This window comes from Diadema antillarum, unplaced genomic scaffold, assembly GCF_040938485.1.
Source record: "Diadema antillarum isolate AM-2024a unplaced genomic scaffold, OU_Dant_1.0 scf00000106, whole genome shotgun sequence".
In the NCBI taxonomy this organism is placed as follows: domain Eukaryota; kingdom Metazoa; phylum Echinodermata; class Echinoidea; order Diadematoida; family Diadematidae; genus Diadema; species Diadema antillarum.
In genome coordinates, this window is record NW_027270995.1 from 63,155 (window position 1) to 78,777 (window position 15,623).

The 15,623-nt window shown below is 43.7% G+C and overlaps 1 protein-coding gene across 1 annotated transcript; it reads left to right on the forward strand.

The window, feature by feature from the left end:
- Positions 1–401: 401 nt before the first annotated feature.
- Positions 402–15,039, forward strand: LOC139719174 (uncharacterized). The gene is made up of 2 exons (XM_071630606.1): positions 402–875; positions 10,522–15,039. Exons 1-2 carry the CDS (start codon positions 563–565, stop codon positions 11,643–11,645), a joined length of 1,437 nt encoding a protein of 478 aa, XP_071486707.1. The 5' UTR covers positions 402–562; the 3' UTR covers positions 11,646–15,039.
- The last annotated feature ends 584 nt before the right edge of the window (positions 15,040–15,623 follow it).

A 15,623-nucleotide genomic window follows, 5' to 3' on the forward strand; every position in this document is an offset into this window, starting at 1 on the left:
ACGAAATACATGCTCGTACCATGGAGCTACTTCAGGGCGCCATGCTCTTACTACCCCGGGAAACAATCCGCCACAGTTCAGAGCGAGACTGGAACTGAAATTGTTACTGTACTGCACAGCAGCAGCACAGAACATTCACGAGCAACGGCATTGCCACACACTCACCATACTGTACTTGTATACAGACAGGTAGCTTTCAATACGGAGACCCCAGCATTCCGTGCGCTCTGCCAGCGATTGATCCCGCACGTCGAGCAAATCATCGCTCATGATGACGTCAGAATGTGAAATGCTCTGATTGGTCGGACTGACGGAGTACTCACGAAGGGCGTTCTAGTGCTCAATGACAGCCTCGGTATAATTTCGACCTGCCAGCTGACTGCTATTACATTCGCAAGTATTCTGTCACAGAGGATGTGCGAGAGACAAATACTCTCTTCGTGAGTGATGCTACTCTGTCGGTGGGAATAAACCTCACAGAGATTGCCCCGTGCTATCCTTTGGATTCCTACTATCTAAATCTGACTTTGGATTTTTACTGTCGTCACACTTCGTCTCCACGATGAGAACCGTGTCGGAATTGCTCAAGAGTGATCCCAAAACGGGACTGCCTCTCGCCACGGCAAACGCTTTGCAGTCCGCCTTGTTCGGGAACGGATCCCTGATCACTGGCTCTGCCCTGACCGCCGGCATGGGGGTCTGGTCGGAGGGCGGCGTCGGCCAGCGGGTCGACAACGCGCCTGGTCTCCGTGGTCGAAAGGAGGCTCGAATCAGACGACCTATGAATGCTTTCATGGTATGGGCCAAGGACGAAAGGAAAAGACTAGCTGACCAGAATCCAGATCTCCACAATGCGGATCTTAGTAAACTACTCGGTAAGATTCTTACACTTCTCACCATCAACCTCAATGTTTAAAACTTAATAAAGTGACTCATGTACTTACGAGTACAATGTACTGTATTCTATATCTAAAGGGGATGGTCGGCGATCAAGCCAGTAAAACTTTCTTAGATTTTGTCACTCCCTCGTCTAGCTAGGGGTGGAAGGGAGTTACTTTTCATTTTAATGAAGGTATTTCACACAATAGAATTCATTATTACTTCAGATTTGAAACTGAGCTGAATTGCTACGGTGAGCAATGTTCGTAGAAACTCTCTCTCTCGCTCTCTCGCCCTCTCGTTCATGGGCAATTTCTGTACTTGTTGCCGTGCGAATTAAATCACTCGCCCAAAATCGGCACCTTTTTTGTGCACTCGGTGTTTTTTTTCCCTAGAATGCGATGATGGACTGGTTGCCAACAACGTGGGCCCTCATTTTCCAACACGCATGTCTACGTACCCTAACTCCAGCTGCGGTTATCCCCCTGCGCGATCACGTTATTCCCCAGCGCTTATTCCACATGCTATCCCCCCTTACAAACAGGGGCCAATATGACAGCTGATGCGTGCGCGTACCTGGTACGTGCATGGCAGTAACCTCGGGCGTAATTGCCTCAACTTCCCAAACCGCGGCGAGTTCCACGTCCGACGACAGAGCAGTGGAGTGTTGGTACACGTGAGCGCTTGATAATTCAAATGCATAAATAAAATCTTGCACATTGCAGTTTCTCAACCGAAAACAGTTAGCTCAGCCGCAGACACGAACGACCCTGGACAGGAATTCCCTCTTCTCTTGATAGCTTGTACTCCCCCTGCTCTATTTTGCTACCTTCTTTGGTTGGGTAAAGCCTGAAGGATCGATACAAGGAAACACAGATCACGTTTGATTGTATCTTCATTCATTCATGCGACACAATCAAGTGTTTTTGTTTTTTTTGCTAGCTGTATAATATGGCCGAAGTGTAGTTTAATTACAAAGCTGTCTCATTATGTTTTGAGGAGCGGAGGTTGGAAGGGTACTAAACACTCAAGAAAACATCGCACCCACCTCCCTCATCTCGGATGAACCGTAAGACTTCACCTAACGTGTGTAGCGTCCTTTGATGCTAATGCAATTACATGTTTAGACAGATAGTTATTATACGCAGCGGTCGCTGTGGTGAAATATGACTGTGCATTATTTAGCCATGAATAAAAGGACGGTGAAGATTGTCAAGGTTGGGCGGAGGGACGGATTGAGTGAGTGAGCGAAGGATGAAGGGAGAGAATGCCGGTAACAATTACACCCCTCCCCCACACACATACACACGAATCGCTGTTACTAAATTATTTTAGTGATATGAAAGCAAAATATATTTATATAAACGGAGCAGTCGCCCGAAAATATAAGAATAGCAACAAAATAACTAAAATGTGAAAAAAAAAACCCTGGGATCAAAGGGTGGAACTTTATGAACTTTGCAGGAAAAAAAAAGAGACAACTGCACACCCACACACTCCCGAACATACACACAAAATGATATGAATTCAAGATGAAAATATTGCGCATTTTATGCCGAGAGTTAACCGTGGTATTGTACACCCGGTTATGAAGACTGCAGCAGAATGTTTGTGCTATATACGGTCTGTTTGATGTTGTTGTTTTAGATTTTTTAAGAATAAAAAAAGAAACATGTTGCGGGAAACTCAGCTGCAACAATGCTTTCCCCTTGAGCGGCGAAATGGGCGGGGACTGATCACGGCACAAGTAACACGTTAATGGAGTCAACTCCAGGATGAGGAGCGGGGGGGGGGGGGGGTAGATGCTACCGATACCCTGGAAAGGTGAGAGGGTAGATGGGGGAGGGGGAAGGCAAACAAAAACCATGGCAACTTCGCCTCAGAACGTAGTAGAGTAGTCGGATCGAGGACAGAACACGTGTGGCTGCATCTGCGAGGCAGCGTGGCATCCTTATAGGATTAAATTCTGTAAGAACAGATCAGGAAAGTGGGACAGATCACAGTTGTATAAAAGAGAGGATGAAAAAAATCACCTGACTATTCTACTCTTCGGCTATCATTGGTGTTGCTTCTTTTCCCTTTCTTTACATCAATAATGTTCAAATGTTTACCCCCCCCCCCCTCTTGTAGTCACCGTTCCAACTTTTCCCCCCTTCACAGATTCGTCACCTTCATTGCTGATAAGATTTTGTGTGTGTATGTGTGTGAGAGTGTGCGATTTCTTTACTTGGCTGGCATGGAAACAAAACTGTGCCTTCTCTATCCGAGAATTTGCGTTCTATTTTGGAGCACTCGGGTACCCGTTTTATTTGATGTGCATGGCACACTGCCCTTATTCAAACAGTTACCAAGCTCAAAGCCATAAAACGCGGCGTGGAGGTCACTGTGATAATTGGCGTGATTCTATAATGCTTCTCTATCCCCCCCCCCCCCCCCCCAACTCTCCCTCTTCTCTCTGGTTTCCCCTAGTAATACACGTTAGCTATGTGGAGGCTGCTATGGGCCACTGCCAAAATATTGTCAAACGAAGAGAAGGAAAAGACGGATGTAACAGGAAGAGCGCTCTCAAGAAGAAGTTTGTCAACCGTCGCAAACCCGCCGAATACTACTAGTAAACTATAGAGAGGGGGAAAAAGGAGAAATAACAACTAGAGATTTGTGGTTATCGTAGCTGGCTCCACAACTGAACACCGCCCCCATCCGCCATTGCAGGAGATCATTGGGTAGGGAACAGTTTGATGACCTCTTCATGCCAGGGAGGTGCAAATCCCTGCTACATACCATGTGAACAACTCGCTCAAAATTCCCGCTTTTTCACAAAAATTAAGGAAGACAAAAGGAGACGAGAGGAAAATCTTGACATCCCTAACAAATCTTATTAACCGACCTAACCGCAAAAAAAAAAGAAACCGACGTAGTCATCATCCTATCTCTTTTGCCTAAGAAGTTAAATTTTGCTCGCATACACGTTATCGATTACACGATCATATAAATTAATGTGCACAGTTTGTCTCGAAAAGAAAAAGGGATGGTTGAGGGTTCACTCTTATCCGTCACGTGTGCGGTCGAAACAAGCTTGGCCTTTTCCCCGTCTCTGCTTCCTCTCAAACTTTTTGTGAGTGAAGAAAATGATTTCCACATCACCATGTCCAACTGCTAAATTTGTGAGCATTTCTTTTCTTTTTTTATACTCGAAAATGAAATGCTTCAATTCGTGGGATTTCTAGTCCAGACACGTTGAACTTCCTGCGTCGCGGAAATGAAAGGTTATCAAATGATCAGGGCGAGGGGTCGCCTACTGCACTACCCAGTACATAGTCAAACCATGGAGCCATAATAGCTATTAACTCCGTGGTCAAACGAACGTGGTATGTTTCAATGGAAACAAAAAGGAAGAGAACGACAAATCAGAGAATGCGAGCATTGCGAGGACAAAACAACGCATTAGCTTTTATTTAACCAGTAGTCGTCTACCAGTATCACTTTTATAGTGCGGACACATGGCTTAAAAAAATTCGAGAGCAATGTTCCCTTTATTCGCCACTTTATGATTCCATTAGGTCCCATAATATCATGCTGCGCGTTTCTTTTTTCTCGGAACGCGTCAACTTGTGATTGATTGATAACCTGCGATGCTTGATGAGGTCTTTGGTAGAGATAGCTTTAAGGTGCGATCAGGGACATTCTTCCCTGGTCGTACTTCACTGCGGTATGGGCAGCCTCGGTAAACAGCCGTTATTCGAACAACCAACGAATTGCACACCTGCGAAGAAAGCAGCATTGATAGTCTCCTTACACAAAGTTTTCTTTTTCTGCTTCTAGTTTTAAGGGGAGATGATTCAGAGACTATTTTGTTTCATTCAAAACTATAAAGCCCTCTTTGCTATACTTGCTGTACTGTCGATATACAGACGCGCATGTAAGCCTAGATAGGTAGTAATGGTAATTAGCTATCGTGTAGCAAACGTTGATTTGTTTGAGACTAGACGTAATGAACCAGGTTACAAGCATACTAACCCTCAAAGTCGATGAATCGATTATGCTGAGGAAGAGGTGGTGATGGGGAAGGGGGGCGTGGGGAGGGGGCGTGTGAAGGGGAGAGGAACGGAGAAATCCAAAACGAATTTCAGCTGATGGAGCTCAAGGGGTTAAGTAATCTGAACAAACACGGCCCGTAAACTCCCCCACTTCAAGTTTCACTGATCTACCCACTTTGCGCTACATCATGCTTTCCGCGTTGGATCGAATCCGTGGAAATCCTTCCGTTTTTTGGGATGAGTCATACGGTGCTGGGTTAGCGCTCAGGACGTGGGCGAGAAAGGGGCTTCCAAGTACTGAGCGGTGATCGAGGCAAGCCTCATAAACACGATTGTTTACCAATCTTCCCTATACATCAGCGCTGCAGCTGAGTTCTCTCCTCGACTCTCCCTCTCCGTCTCATCCTCTCCCTCTCTCTCTCTCCATCTCTCTCCCTCTCTCAGCGTCAACCACTCACTGCCCGCGTGTATCCTTGTTTAGTACATAATCTTGTATGGGGTATTAAAAGAGTGTGTGCGAGTGTGTATGAAGGGGTTGTTCTGAGCACGCTCTGGGCGAATACTGCGTAATAGAAAGTGCCTCACTGGGTTTGCGTGTGAACTTCCCGCAACGGGCAGCTATCGTCTCGGTGATGGCGCTGTGTTAGCTCATGTGTAGCCGAGCCGTGTACCGTAACGCACTGCTCTGAACTGTACAGCCCATCACGCATCTTCTCTATCTTTCACTTCGCCCTAGTTTAGTTTTGTTTGTTCGATATCTTCCATTCTTAAGACGAATTTTCTTTTACCCAATAGGCGCGAAGTACTCTCCTTTTTTATGCATATCAAAGGTTTATGTATTAAACACTTACTTGAACGATACACAAGTCTCTGATGATCGACATAATAGTGAATTGTAAAGCGATACTTGTGCAGTATAAGGGTTTTATACACTGACCTCTATGTAACTATATGTATGGTTATATACCGTCGATAATGAATATTATGTTCTTTCTTGGGAAATTGTACCGGGCAGTTCCAAAAGGAGGTCGTGTCGAGGATTTAATTGGCCATGCACTGGGCGTGTTATATTCCCCACGTGTAAGTTCAAGGTCAAAACTGCCATCGGTTCTCCCTGCCCCATGAAGTGAAAATACTTGACGCCACCATAGCATGTCAATCACTTGAACCAGGAATTTAGAATTTTGGGGTGGTGAATGGGGAATCCTAATATTCCCTCCGTTGCACAACGAACAAAGGTGGTTATGAAGCTTTGCCAAAAATTAGGTAAACTATGAAGTCCGACCAATCCTGCTATTTTTGCCGATAATTCGGTCCATTGCAGAAGGAACTATCTGGTGGCGGAAGTGGACTGTTTATGTATGTAGGCTTGGTGGTAGTCTGTGCGCAAAGGGTTAGGAATGGTTGGCTCATGGCAGATTATCGACTCGCTCTGTCAAACGAAGGTTTTTTGGTTGAAAAGAGAGTCATGCTGCTTGCAGTATTATGCTGGTCCTGAAGACACTGACACTGTTGTGGCAATGTTGGACAAAGACACCATTAGTCCACTTATTTCCCTCCTGTAGGTCTGTATCTAGAGGACAAACACCAATGTCAACTTAAACGAAAAACATATAATCAAAACTTGTGATATCAAGAAGCAAAATTACATTTTCGCCAGGAAATGATTATGGCGAGAGAAGAATCAGAGAAAGATCCGGGACGGACGAATCCTTAATAGCCTTCCTGCACAAAACAGTTGAGTTCAGACTAAACAATCCGGTTAACAAGTGAACCGAGAGTAAGGCAGGGTTTTTTTTTTTTGTTTTGTTTTATGATGTTGCCCCCCCCCCCCCCACACACACACACACACACGGTCCGGTTTAGAATAAATCGGCGAAAGGGTTCTCTCTCTGCCAGCATGTCGGAAGCCATTAGACTAGAATGGAGTTATTTTGAGCGTTTCTTCTCACTCCTTGGGACTCCATGGGAGATACAAAAACATTTTTTTTCTTTATAATTCGATGTGTTCTCTGCCATTCTGCAGAGGGAATAATAGGCCAATGATCTACTGAACAAGGATAGAGACCAATAGGTTATCATGCTGCAACCAACGAGGGTTGATATTATCTCAATTATCATTAACATTATTATTGGAGAACGGGGTCAAGGAATAACGCCAATAATCCACCAAAGGGTTGCACGCTTGGTCGTTCAAAGAAAAAGACATGATTGAAACAAGAGTTGTTAATGTAATTGAGTTAGATGGCCGATGGTTTCGCAGATCCGTATTTTTGCATGTTTTCAATATTATAATTGTCATTTGCGTACCACCACCCCCCCCCCCCCCTTTTGCGACCCCACCATCCCCGCCTTCAATCTGACAAGTGACCTCAGGTCAAATGAACACTAGCCCTGGTTTAAATGACGGGGGTGTTTACCAGTAGACGCTTGAGTGAACATGTTATTGTAAGCGTCCGTTATACTTGCTATCGTTTTCTGATGGCTGGGAGTAAATTACCGTGGTACAGGTGAAAATAATAACAGATAGAAAAAAAACTGGCTCTGGCAGCATTAGGGGACAGCGTTTGACTCCCAGATACTAAGTAAATCAGCTTTATTGTTTCTTAAAGCGTGTCGAAAATAATTTTCAATTTCCGGCTTCAGGAGTAAGGTTGGTCTAGGGATTTCTTTAATAGTAGGCCTATAAACGAATTGGGTTGTACTTACTGGCGTGCCTTTACATTAAAAAAAACCGGATCTGTAGAAACAAGAAATGAATGGGTTATCAAAAGAAATCACAATTAAAAACAATTAGGGCCTACTACCTAGAATTCTCAATCAAAAAGAAAAAAAAACAGATTATGTGGCAGTCAGCCGGAAAGAAAATACATGCGCGTATACTACACATCTTATTATTACCAGGGAGGTGGGAACCACCTTCCTGTTAGAGAATAAAAGATAGACAATCACACAGACAACAACCGATACCGTTTTCCGACAATTGCAAACCTTATGAAGGAAGGAGTGATAAAACTGAACTGATTAATTGCGTTTATTAGTTGTTATTGTAATGGAGAGTCGTCAATCTCCACCTAGTCAGAATGTGAAAAAGAATGTGATATTTGTCTGAAGTATGCCAAAGAAAAGGAACGTTTGTGCTGTTTGTACGGTGTGTATCGTCGTCCCACTGTGCAGTGATAAGCGTGTATTCTCTTCGGTAAATGAATCCTAATGCAATTATACCCAGTCACGCGTTCGCTCTCCCGCCGAGCCTCGGGGCGCCCACCTATCCAGGGTCTGTGGTGAACGAGCGATACAAACATGCTGTCGAAACGGGTTCATTGTCCGTTGGCAACAGCTGTTCGCCACTGGGGAAGGGGATCTCCCTGATGATGTAATGAAAAGTTGGGGAGGGGGGGGGGGGGTGTGATCGTTGTACTAGTAGTGCCGTGCGCACATCGTCGCCGTAATTATGCAAACGATCTCGCTTGCTTCGTCTTTGGCATACATCATCACAGAACATCTGCCGCCTGCCGCCCTACACGACGCTGCTGCTATGCGTAAATTGTATTTCTTACGTGAGGCATTATATCTCAATGTCCAAATTTACCCCTTCTCCTCTCTCTCTCCCTCTCTCCCCATCTCCCTCTCTCTGTCTCAATCTCTCTCACAAGGATAACAAGCACTGCAGTGCACACATTCTGCCGTGTGATATATGAAGATATCTTTATTGATCATGACGAGCTTGTTCCACCCTTTACAACATGCCATCTCAGAGCTTTTCTTCACATTATTTCATCTCTTTTGATGACCTGATACTCTTTTTTTTTATAATCCCACACCCGCCTGCAATACATTTGCCCTGAAGTTACAGTAATATTCCGCTGGATGCTGAAACTTTTTCATATGTTTCGATGATTACAGTGAAGGCTAGCTGGCACAACTTTAGTAACCTACTCGTATGTTTTCGTATTTAATTCGTTAGGATGTGCACGCGTTAGTGAAATGCATCTGAATCAAAAGTCTCGGCATATGTTGCTCGTTTGGCTCTAATACTTCCCTTTAAGTACCGGCCTTGTCCATTATATCTGCGTTCCTCAGAGAGACTGAGGTGGAGAGAGAGACAGAGACAGAGAAAGAAAGAGAACGTGACCGCCGCTCGGGCGTTGTATCACGGAGCGTGGCGACTGCTCGTCCTGCCACCGTCGGCATGGTAACGACGCGGAAAGGCCATTGCCTAGCAACTGAAGCTTGAACTGACGGTTAGAATTCAACCTAATACTAATGTTTCCTATCAGTAATATTAAGGACAAGAATGACTTCAAGAAGAGCATGCTGCGGCAGATTCCAGTCACATAAAGCTCCGAGATGCGTGCCATGTATACGCACTAATTTAGGGAGGGGTGAGACTATGAGAGAAGACGATTCAAGGGTCCACATAAGCTGCAAAATGCCGCTGCTTGGAAAAACAGTCATAATGGCAATCGAGTGATTAAACTCTCCTGTCGAGTCACATTTTAATGTGCTCGCTATGTGTATTTTATCTAGAGTGGATAAACGTATTTGCAATCGAACACACCGTACGCACCATGCCCTGATAGCCATTCGCGGGTATAAACACACGTTCAGTCTCCCATTCTTCGTGTACATTTATTTTTCTTTCTCTCTTATACTACATACTATAGTTACCCGATACCGCCATCGCCATAATGGCGTGATAGCGACGGCCTTGCATGCTGTCGGTAGACGTGCCATGCTCTTTGGAATGTCATAAGTGTCGTTTCTAACGTCACTGACAGTATAAAGTGAACGTGCAGCATGTTTTAAAGAGATTCACCCGTGTATCGTAGTCCATATGTTGAATGACAACATTAACGCGCATCCACGTGTTGCGCACGCGTTGTTGCCTCACCTATGCACATAATTTTGGCATGGAGAATAATCTCACCCAAGGGCTCCCAAACGAACAAACAAACAAACAAAAGAGCCATGATGTTTGTGTGCAAGAGTACAGAGAACTCGAGGACAGTACTCTCTACGCCTCAAGGCTCAAGGAGAGATACGAGTTCATGGTCTCAGCAAGACAGGCATACAAAAAACAAGACGCACACACACACACACACACAAAACATCGTATATCTGCAGATATAGTGAAAGGTCGTTGTGAGAATTATGGTAACATAAAAAGACATTAACGGAATAAATTTTGAATGTCGGTACCTTGGTTGACCGATCGTCCATGGGCAACTGCCGAAATGTGTCTTTGCCGAGTGATTATGACGTCATCACGTTGTTAGTGTGTTAGTGTGTACTAGTACATGTATGTGTGTCTCTGAAGGCTTTGATACCTTTTCTTGCACGAAGTGATAATCTTTGTTAACCTGCAGTGAAGTCATACGTCCATGAGGACTTCTTTCTCAAAGCAGATTTAGGATTCAACACATTATGATGTACTTAACACGCTGGTAACAATACTTGTATATTGTGTGTAGTCATTTGAAGTCAGAGTAATTCCCGACTCCCTTCTTTTTATCATCAGCTAAAGTGCATACAATCTAAATTTTTTGCATTTACACCAGTTTTCAATGACATGTTCTTTGTTCTTTTCTCTTGGTCGTTGCAGGCAAAGCGTGGAGGAGTCTAACGCTGATGCAGAAGCAGCCATTCGTTGAAGAGGCAGAACGACTCCGCCTCAAGCACATGGCCGATCATCCCGACTACAAGTACAGACCCAGGCGCCGCAAGGGGAAGAAGAGGCAGGGACGCCAGCGTGAAGGAAGCAGCGGAGAGGCTTCGAGCTCGTCTACTCCATCTACCCCGTCCCCGACAACGCCTCAAGGGAATGGCCTCCCGTCCAGCGCCATGCCCACACCGGAGGGTTCTCCGCGGACATCGCCAACGCCCATGGACAACCTCAACGGCAACGTGCCAGGCGGACACATCGATAACGCCAAGTTCAAACTTCCGCCCTTCAACACGCTTTGCAACGATCCAATGTCCAGCAACACCCTCACAGGGTACAACAAATCGGACTCCGGCCATGTGATGGGCTTGCCCACACCGGAAATGTCGCCCATCGACCACTCTGGGAATGTCTTCACTTTCCCGCCAACGTCAGATGCGATGGTTCACGAGCCGAACTCAGTCGCGTGTTCGTCAAACGTCTTCGCTCCGATCCAGAGCCCTCCGGACATGGTGATCAAGTCCGAGCCCGGGTTCGACTACCAACAGTGCGGGGACAACCCCGCTGATATGGACAAGCAGCACTATGGCGTAAACAGCTTGCTGTCCGCCAGCTCAAATCTCAGGGCACTCGTCGCGTTGTCGCAAAACCAGTTCCAGCACCAGCAGAACATGCTCCAAACCCAACACCAGCAGACACAACCGCAGCACATACAAGCGCACCTATACCAACAACCACAACAGCAGCAACCAATTCAAGCTGTCGACATGCAACAACAGCAGCAACAGCAACAACAGCAGCAGCAGCAACAGAGCTTCGCTCAGCCAAACCCACGGTTCCCTGCCGCTCCGATGGGCGCGTATTCATCCCAGGGTGTGTGTGACGTCATGCAGAACGACGATCTGGGTTGTGTGAACTTCGAGCAGTTGTGCGATGACGATCTGTTTGACTTGACAAGGGACGATTTCGACATGTATCTCTTTCCCGACAACATGCAGCAGTGCGACGGCAGCTACCTGGCCGCTCTGCAAGACGTGTCAAACCCCAATAACTGTTTGTACTGAATTCCAACAACCGTGGAAGGTCATGCGAAGATCATTCGAAAAGCACTGTCATGAAAGTCACATTCGCCCCGAGGTCATTCCTCACACAGTGTTTTGAACGAACGTGTCCTCAGCATTGCAATGTCGATCTCCCGTTCTCTCCCCTCTCTCTCGCTCCCTCTTTCTATCTATCTCCACACAACATTGATCACAGTACAGCACACGAGGCGGCAACTTACAGAGAGCACGCTGATTGGTCAAAAGTTAGAACGCCCCTAACAACGACATGTCACTGCTGAAAGGAATGATCTCAATGTATCTGAAAAGTAAAACATGTACTAGGCTGACTGACATCAGTTTCTGATCATGCTTTTTTGTTCGTCGTTGGGGGCTTCCACAACCTGGGCTCGCAGTTATCAGTTATGAAGAGAAATGAAAAAAACGTGCAAAATAAAACCAGATATCATGACGTCCAAATGGCGTCCAATTGACAAGGCAAATCAAAAGCTCAACCCAGGCAGTCATCCTGTGGTTAGACTTGCATGATTCAGAGGACAAAAGGCATTATTCGCTTATGGACTGACTCAATTTCTTTTCTGTTCTCTCTCTCTCTCTCTTTAAAGGAAAACGTCTAAGATATTACTATACATATATTTTAACTTCTCGTCATTTCACTCTGACAGTTCTCACGGTTGATCAAGACGCAGTGATCGAAATATTATGGTATCTTGGTCCTTTGTTTTTGATGTGCGATGATCCGTGCTCTTTACACAAAACATTAAGTTCCATTTTAGGGACAAAATATCGCAGTAATGTTTACTTGTACGCATGCATACCATGCCGTATTCGCTCCATTTCTTTTGCTTGTATTAGTATATACGTTTGTTTGTTATAATTCTGTGCTTCGCCAAACGAATTTGATGGGTTCATGAACTGCAGAGTGGATGAAGAAGTGAGGGTGAAGACAGGTAAATAGGAAAAAGAGAGGCGTCCACCTAACACATGAAGGCAAAATGGAAAACAAAGAGCTACTGTAGGTTGTGGGTTGTCTGTTCCACTGCAGGAAAAAAAAGTGTGTGATCTGAATGTATTTTTATCTTAAAGTGGGCCGCTATTACAGAGGCTCTCGGAATAGGCTGATTAAGCTGCACATTTTGTACAGTGTCAATGGTAGCATTTTAGAAAGCCGCTTGTGTTATATTTTTGTTTTCTTATGCTGGTGGGACGCTTCTTAGGGTCAGATATTTCATTGCCATACATTTTATTAGTTAAACAAACGCGCGTGTTACCGTTTATTTGCCTACATTTAATATTTCTTCGTCGATAATACAAAGTGTATATCTTCTCAGGAAAGAACAATTAGATATCAACGGATTCCTATTCTTGCTTTCGAGGTGTCTACAATGCCAAAGTGAAACGACAGAGAGCGAAAAGGAATCATCTAATATTTCTTTCTTTCTTGTTCTTCCTTTGATTTGATTTTCTCTCAGTTGTATTGTTGGTATGACATAAAGTATCATTAATTGTTACATCACTCTCGACAACGATGAATAGAATTATATTATGTGAACTTTCAGTTACGTCTTTGTGATGTGAAGAGGTGTACCCTTTTTCGGTGGTTTACTAAATTATATTGGAAAGGAAATTTGGGTCACAAAGCAATGCAAGGTTGTCGCACGCGTACGGAATACTGTCGCATCTTGATACCAATTACTCATATCGCAAAACGTGGTTTCCGAAACGCCAAGTGCACGACGCTTTAAGTCTATAAGTTGTTTTTTTACATGTTAGTGAAGATGAGTGACTTTTCCCGTTGTCTGTACATTAATTTCATATTTCATTGCATTGTCTGTCAAACCCGTTAGCGTTTTTCATTGTACAATACACTGTGCGTAAGTAGGCCACTACATGCGACGCAGTTGGTCCACATTTCTTTGCATCTGTATATGTATAATGTTTTTTGTTTTTTTTTTTAATCATGCGCAAATATAATGTAGAAGTGCAAGAAATAAAATATTGTTTTCCGTGTAATTATATCTGAACGATGAATGTCTCCGCCGTGGTTATTGCGTTTACGGCTAGCTCCAACAAAACGATTACAGCTTGAAGGCGTGACAAAAGTACTGGAAAAGTGAGTGGCAGTGTACTGAAGATGACAAGGAGCATGTCCTCATAATAATTATGAATGCAATATAATTGGGAACAAAATGTTCAAATGCATGGTTGTTTCTTGGACAGGTGGATTAGCGTACTAAAAGAGGATATGTTACATACAGTGAGTGTTAAAAATACATGTAAAAATCGGAAATGTTCGGTTCATTTCATTTTTTTTTCTGTAATATGGACAAATATGTGTGTGAAAGCAGAATGCGCAACCACAGAATTATGTCTGCATGGGGATGATGATCGAAGTGCAGATGTCTGGTGTTGTATTTATTTGTTGTAAAGGGCGAAACGTTTGATCATGACTGTTGCTATGCGAACGAGGAGGGAAGTAATAACATTTATCACATGGTGATGAAGATAGTGAGTCTAACCTGTATTTTATACCGATTAACTTATTCCGTTCGACTTGTAATGTTTAGGAGATGTAATGAAGAATTATTTAACACTGTGTGTAATCAAGTGGATTGCTTCCGGCTTTTTCTATCGTAACTAACAAAAACTGATACAGAATGGGTAGCTCGTGATTGGGCCATGGAAGGGCGTCCCCTACTGATTTTTCGTCGTAGCTCCATCAAGCAGTCCAGGACCAAAGTTTAAGGAAGTTTCAGATTACATATTTTCGATAAGAAAAGACGGGCATCTTTCCTTCAAAATGCAGCAAGTTTTCAATTTGGCCCGTAAGCACATTGCAGTATCTGTTAATACTGCTTTCTGTATACGACTGTTCAGGTGCACATTTTGTCTGCAGGTACAGACGCTATAATGTTATCCACGATTTTAAACAAAAAGGGGTTGGGGCGCCGTTTTTCGTTTTATTCGTCTTGTGCGGAAAAGAGGAGGGTTTAATTATCCCATGCTTCATTGGTTGACATGAGTATATATCACCATATTAGAACAGATGATACGTGTCGGGGTGGTTCATGTTCAAAATCTACAGTTACAATCTATCTCGGCACAATGATTACTCATCTTCAACTAAGTGTCACTGGAGGTCATGTCTTCTATACTGGAGGTGAGGTTGTGCGGGTCATTTACCTCACGATAAAAACAGCGGAGCAATCAAAGTGTAGGATGTTATCATTAATGTGATCTTGAAGAATCGTGGATGGATTTCTTTTATCTATAAAATGTTGTATGATTGTGTACATTGATGGAAAGGGAAAAAGATAACTGAATCTGTGATTTTTTTCTTTCTTTCACGACCAATAAATGTCATTTTTTCATCGATATGATTATCAAGAACACTAAATATCTTTTGAGCGATGTTTTTCTTCACAAGTGATTGTGGTCTTGAAGTTAGGAATAATTTGTGTGCCTTTGTTTGTGTGTGTGTGTGTGTGTGTGTATGAGAGAGAAAGAAACACTATGGTACGAGATGAGGAAAAAAGAAAAGAAAAGAGACCTGAGATGAAAGAAAAAAAAAAGAAGAATGATATGACAGGGCCTCACAATGATGTTTTACATGCAAGAAATGATAATCTACACAACATGATTTGGTGGCTGCATAATTAGGATCATACCAAGCTGGCAATAGAAATCGTAACACTGCTGTTGAATGAGACAGCGCTGATTGTGATGGTATGATGTGATGGTGAAGTGGGATGATTGTAATCTGGCACAAAATGTTGTGCATGCCCGTTTGCCATTCTACATGTTATGTTTGTGTCACAAGATGTGTGTGTGTGTCTGTGATTCATGTTCGGATTCAAGATGACTTTCATGATGATATGATAAGATTATACAAACATTAACATACAAATGACGCAAGAATATGGCAAATTCATCGATGCATGGAAGTTTTACAGATTTAGTTTTTTTTATCAATCGGATAAA

Excerpts from the sequence above, each read along its gene's own strand:
- LOC139719174 (XM_071630606.1), top strand. The coding sequence starts at position 563 with ATGAGAACCGTGTCGGAATTGCTCAAGAGTGATCCCAAAACGGGACTG. Across the intron at positions 876-10,521 it reads GGATCTTAGTAAACTACTCG|GCAAAGCGTGGAGGAGTCTA; the intron begins GTAAGATTCTTA and ends TGGTCGTTGCAG.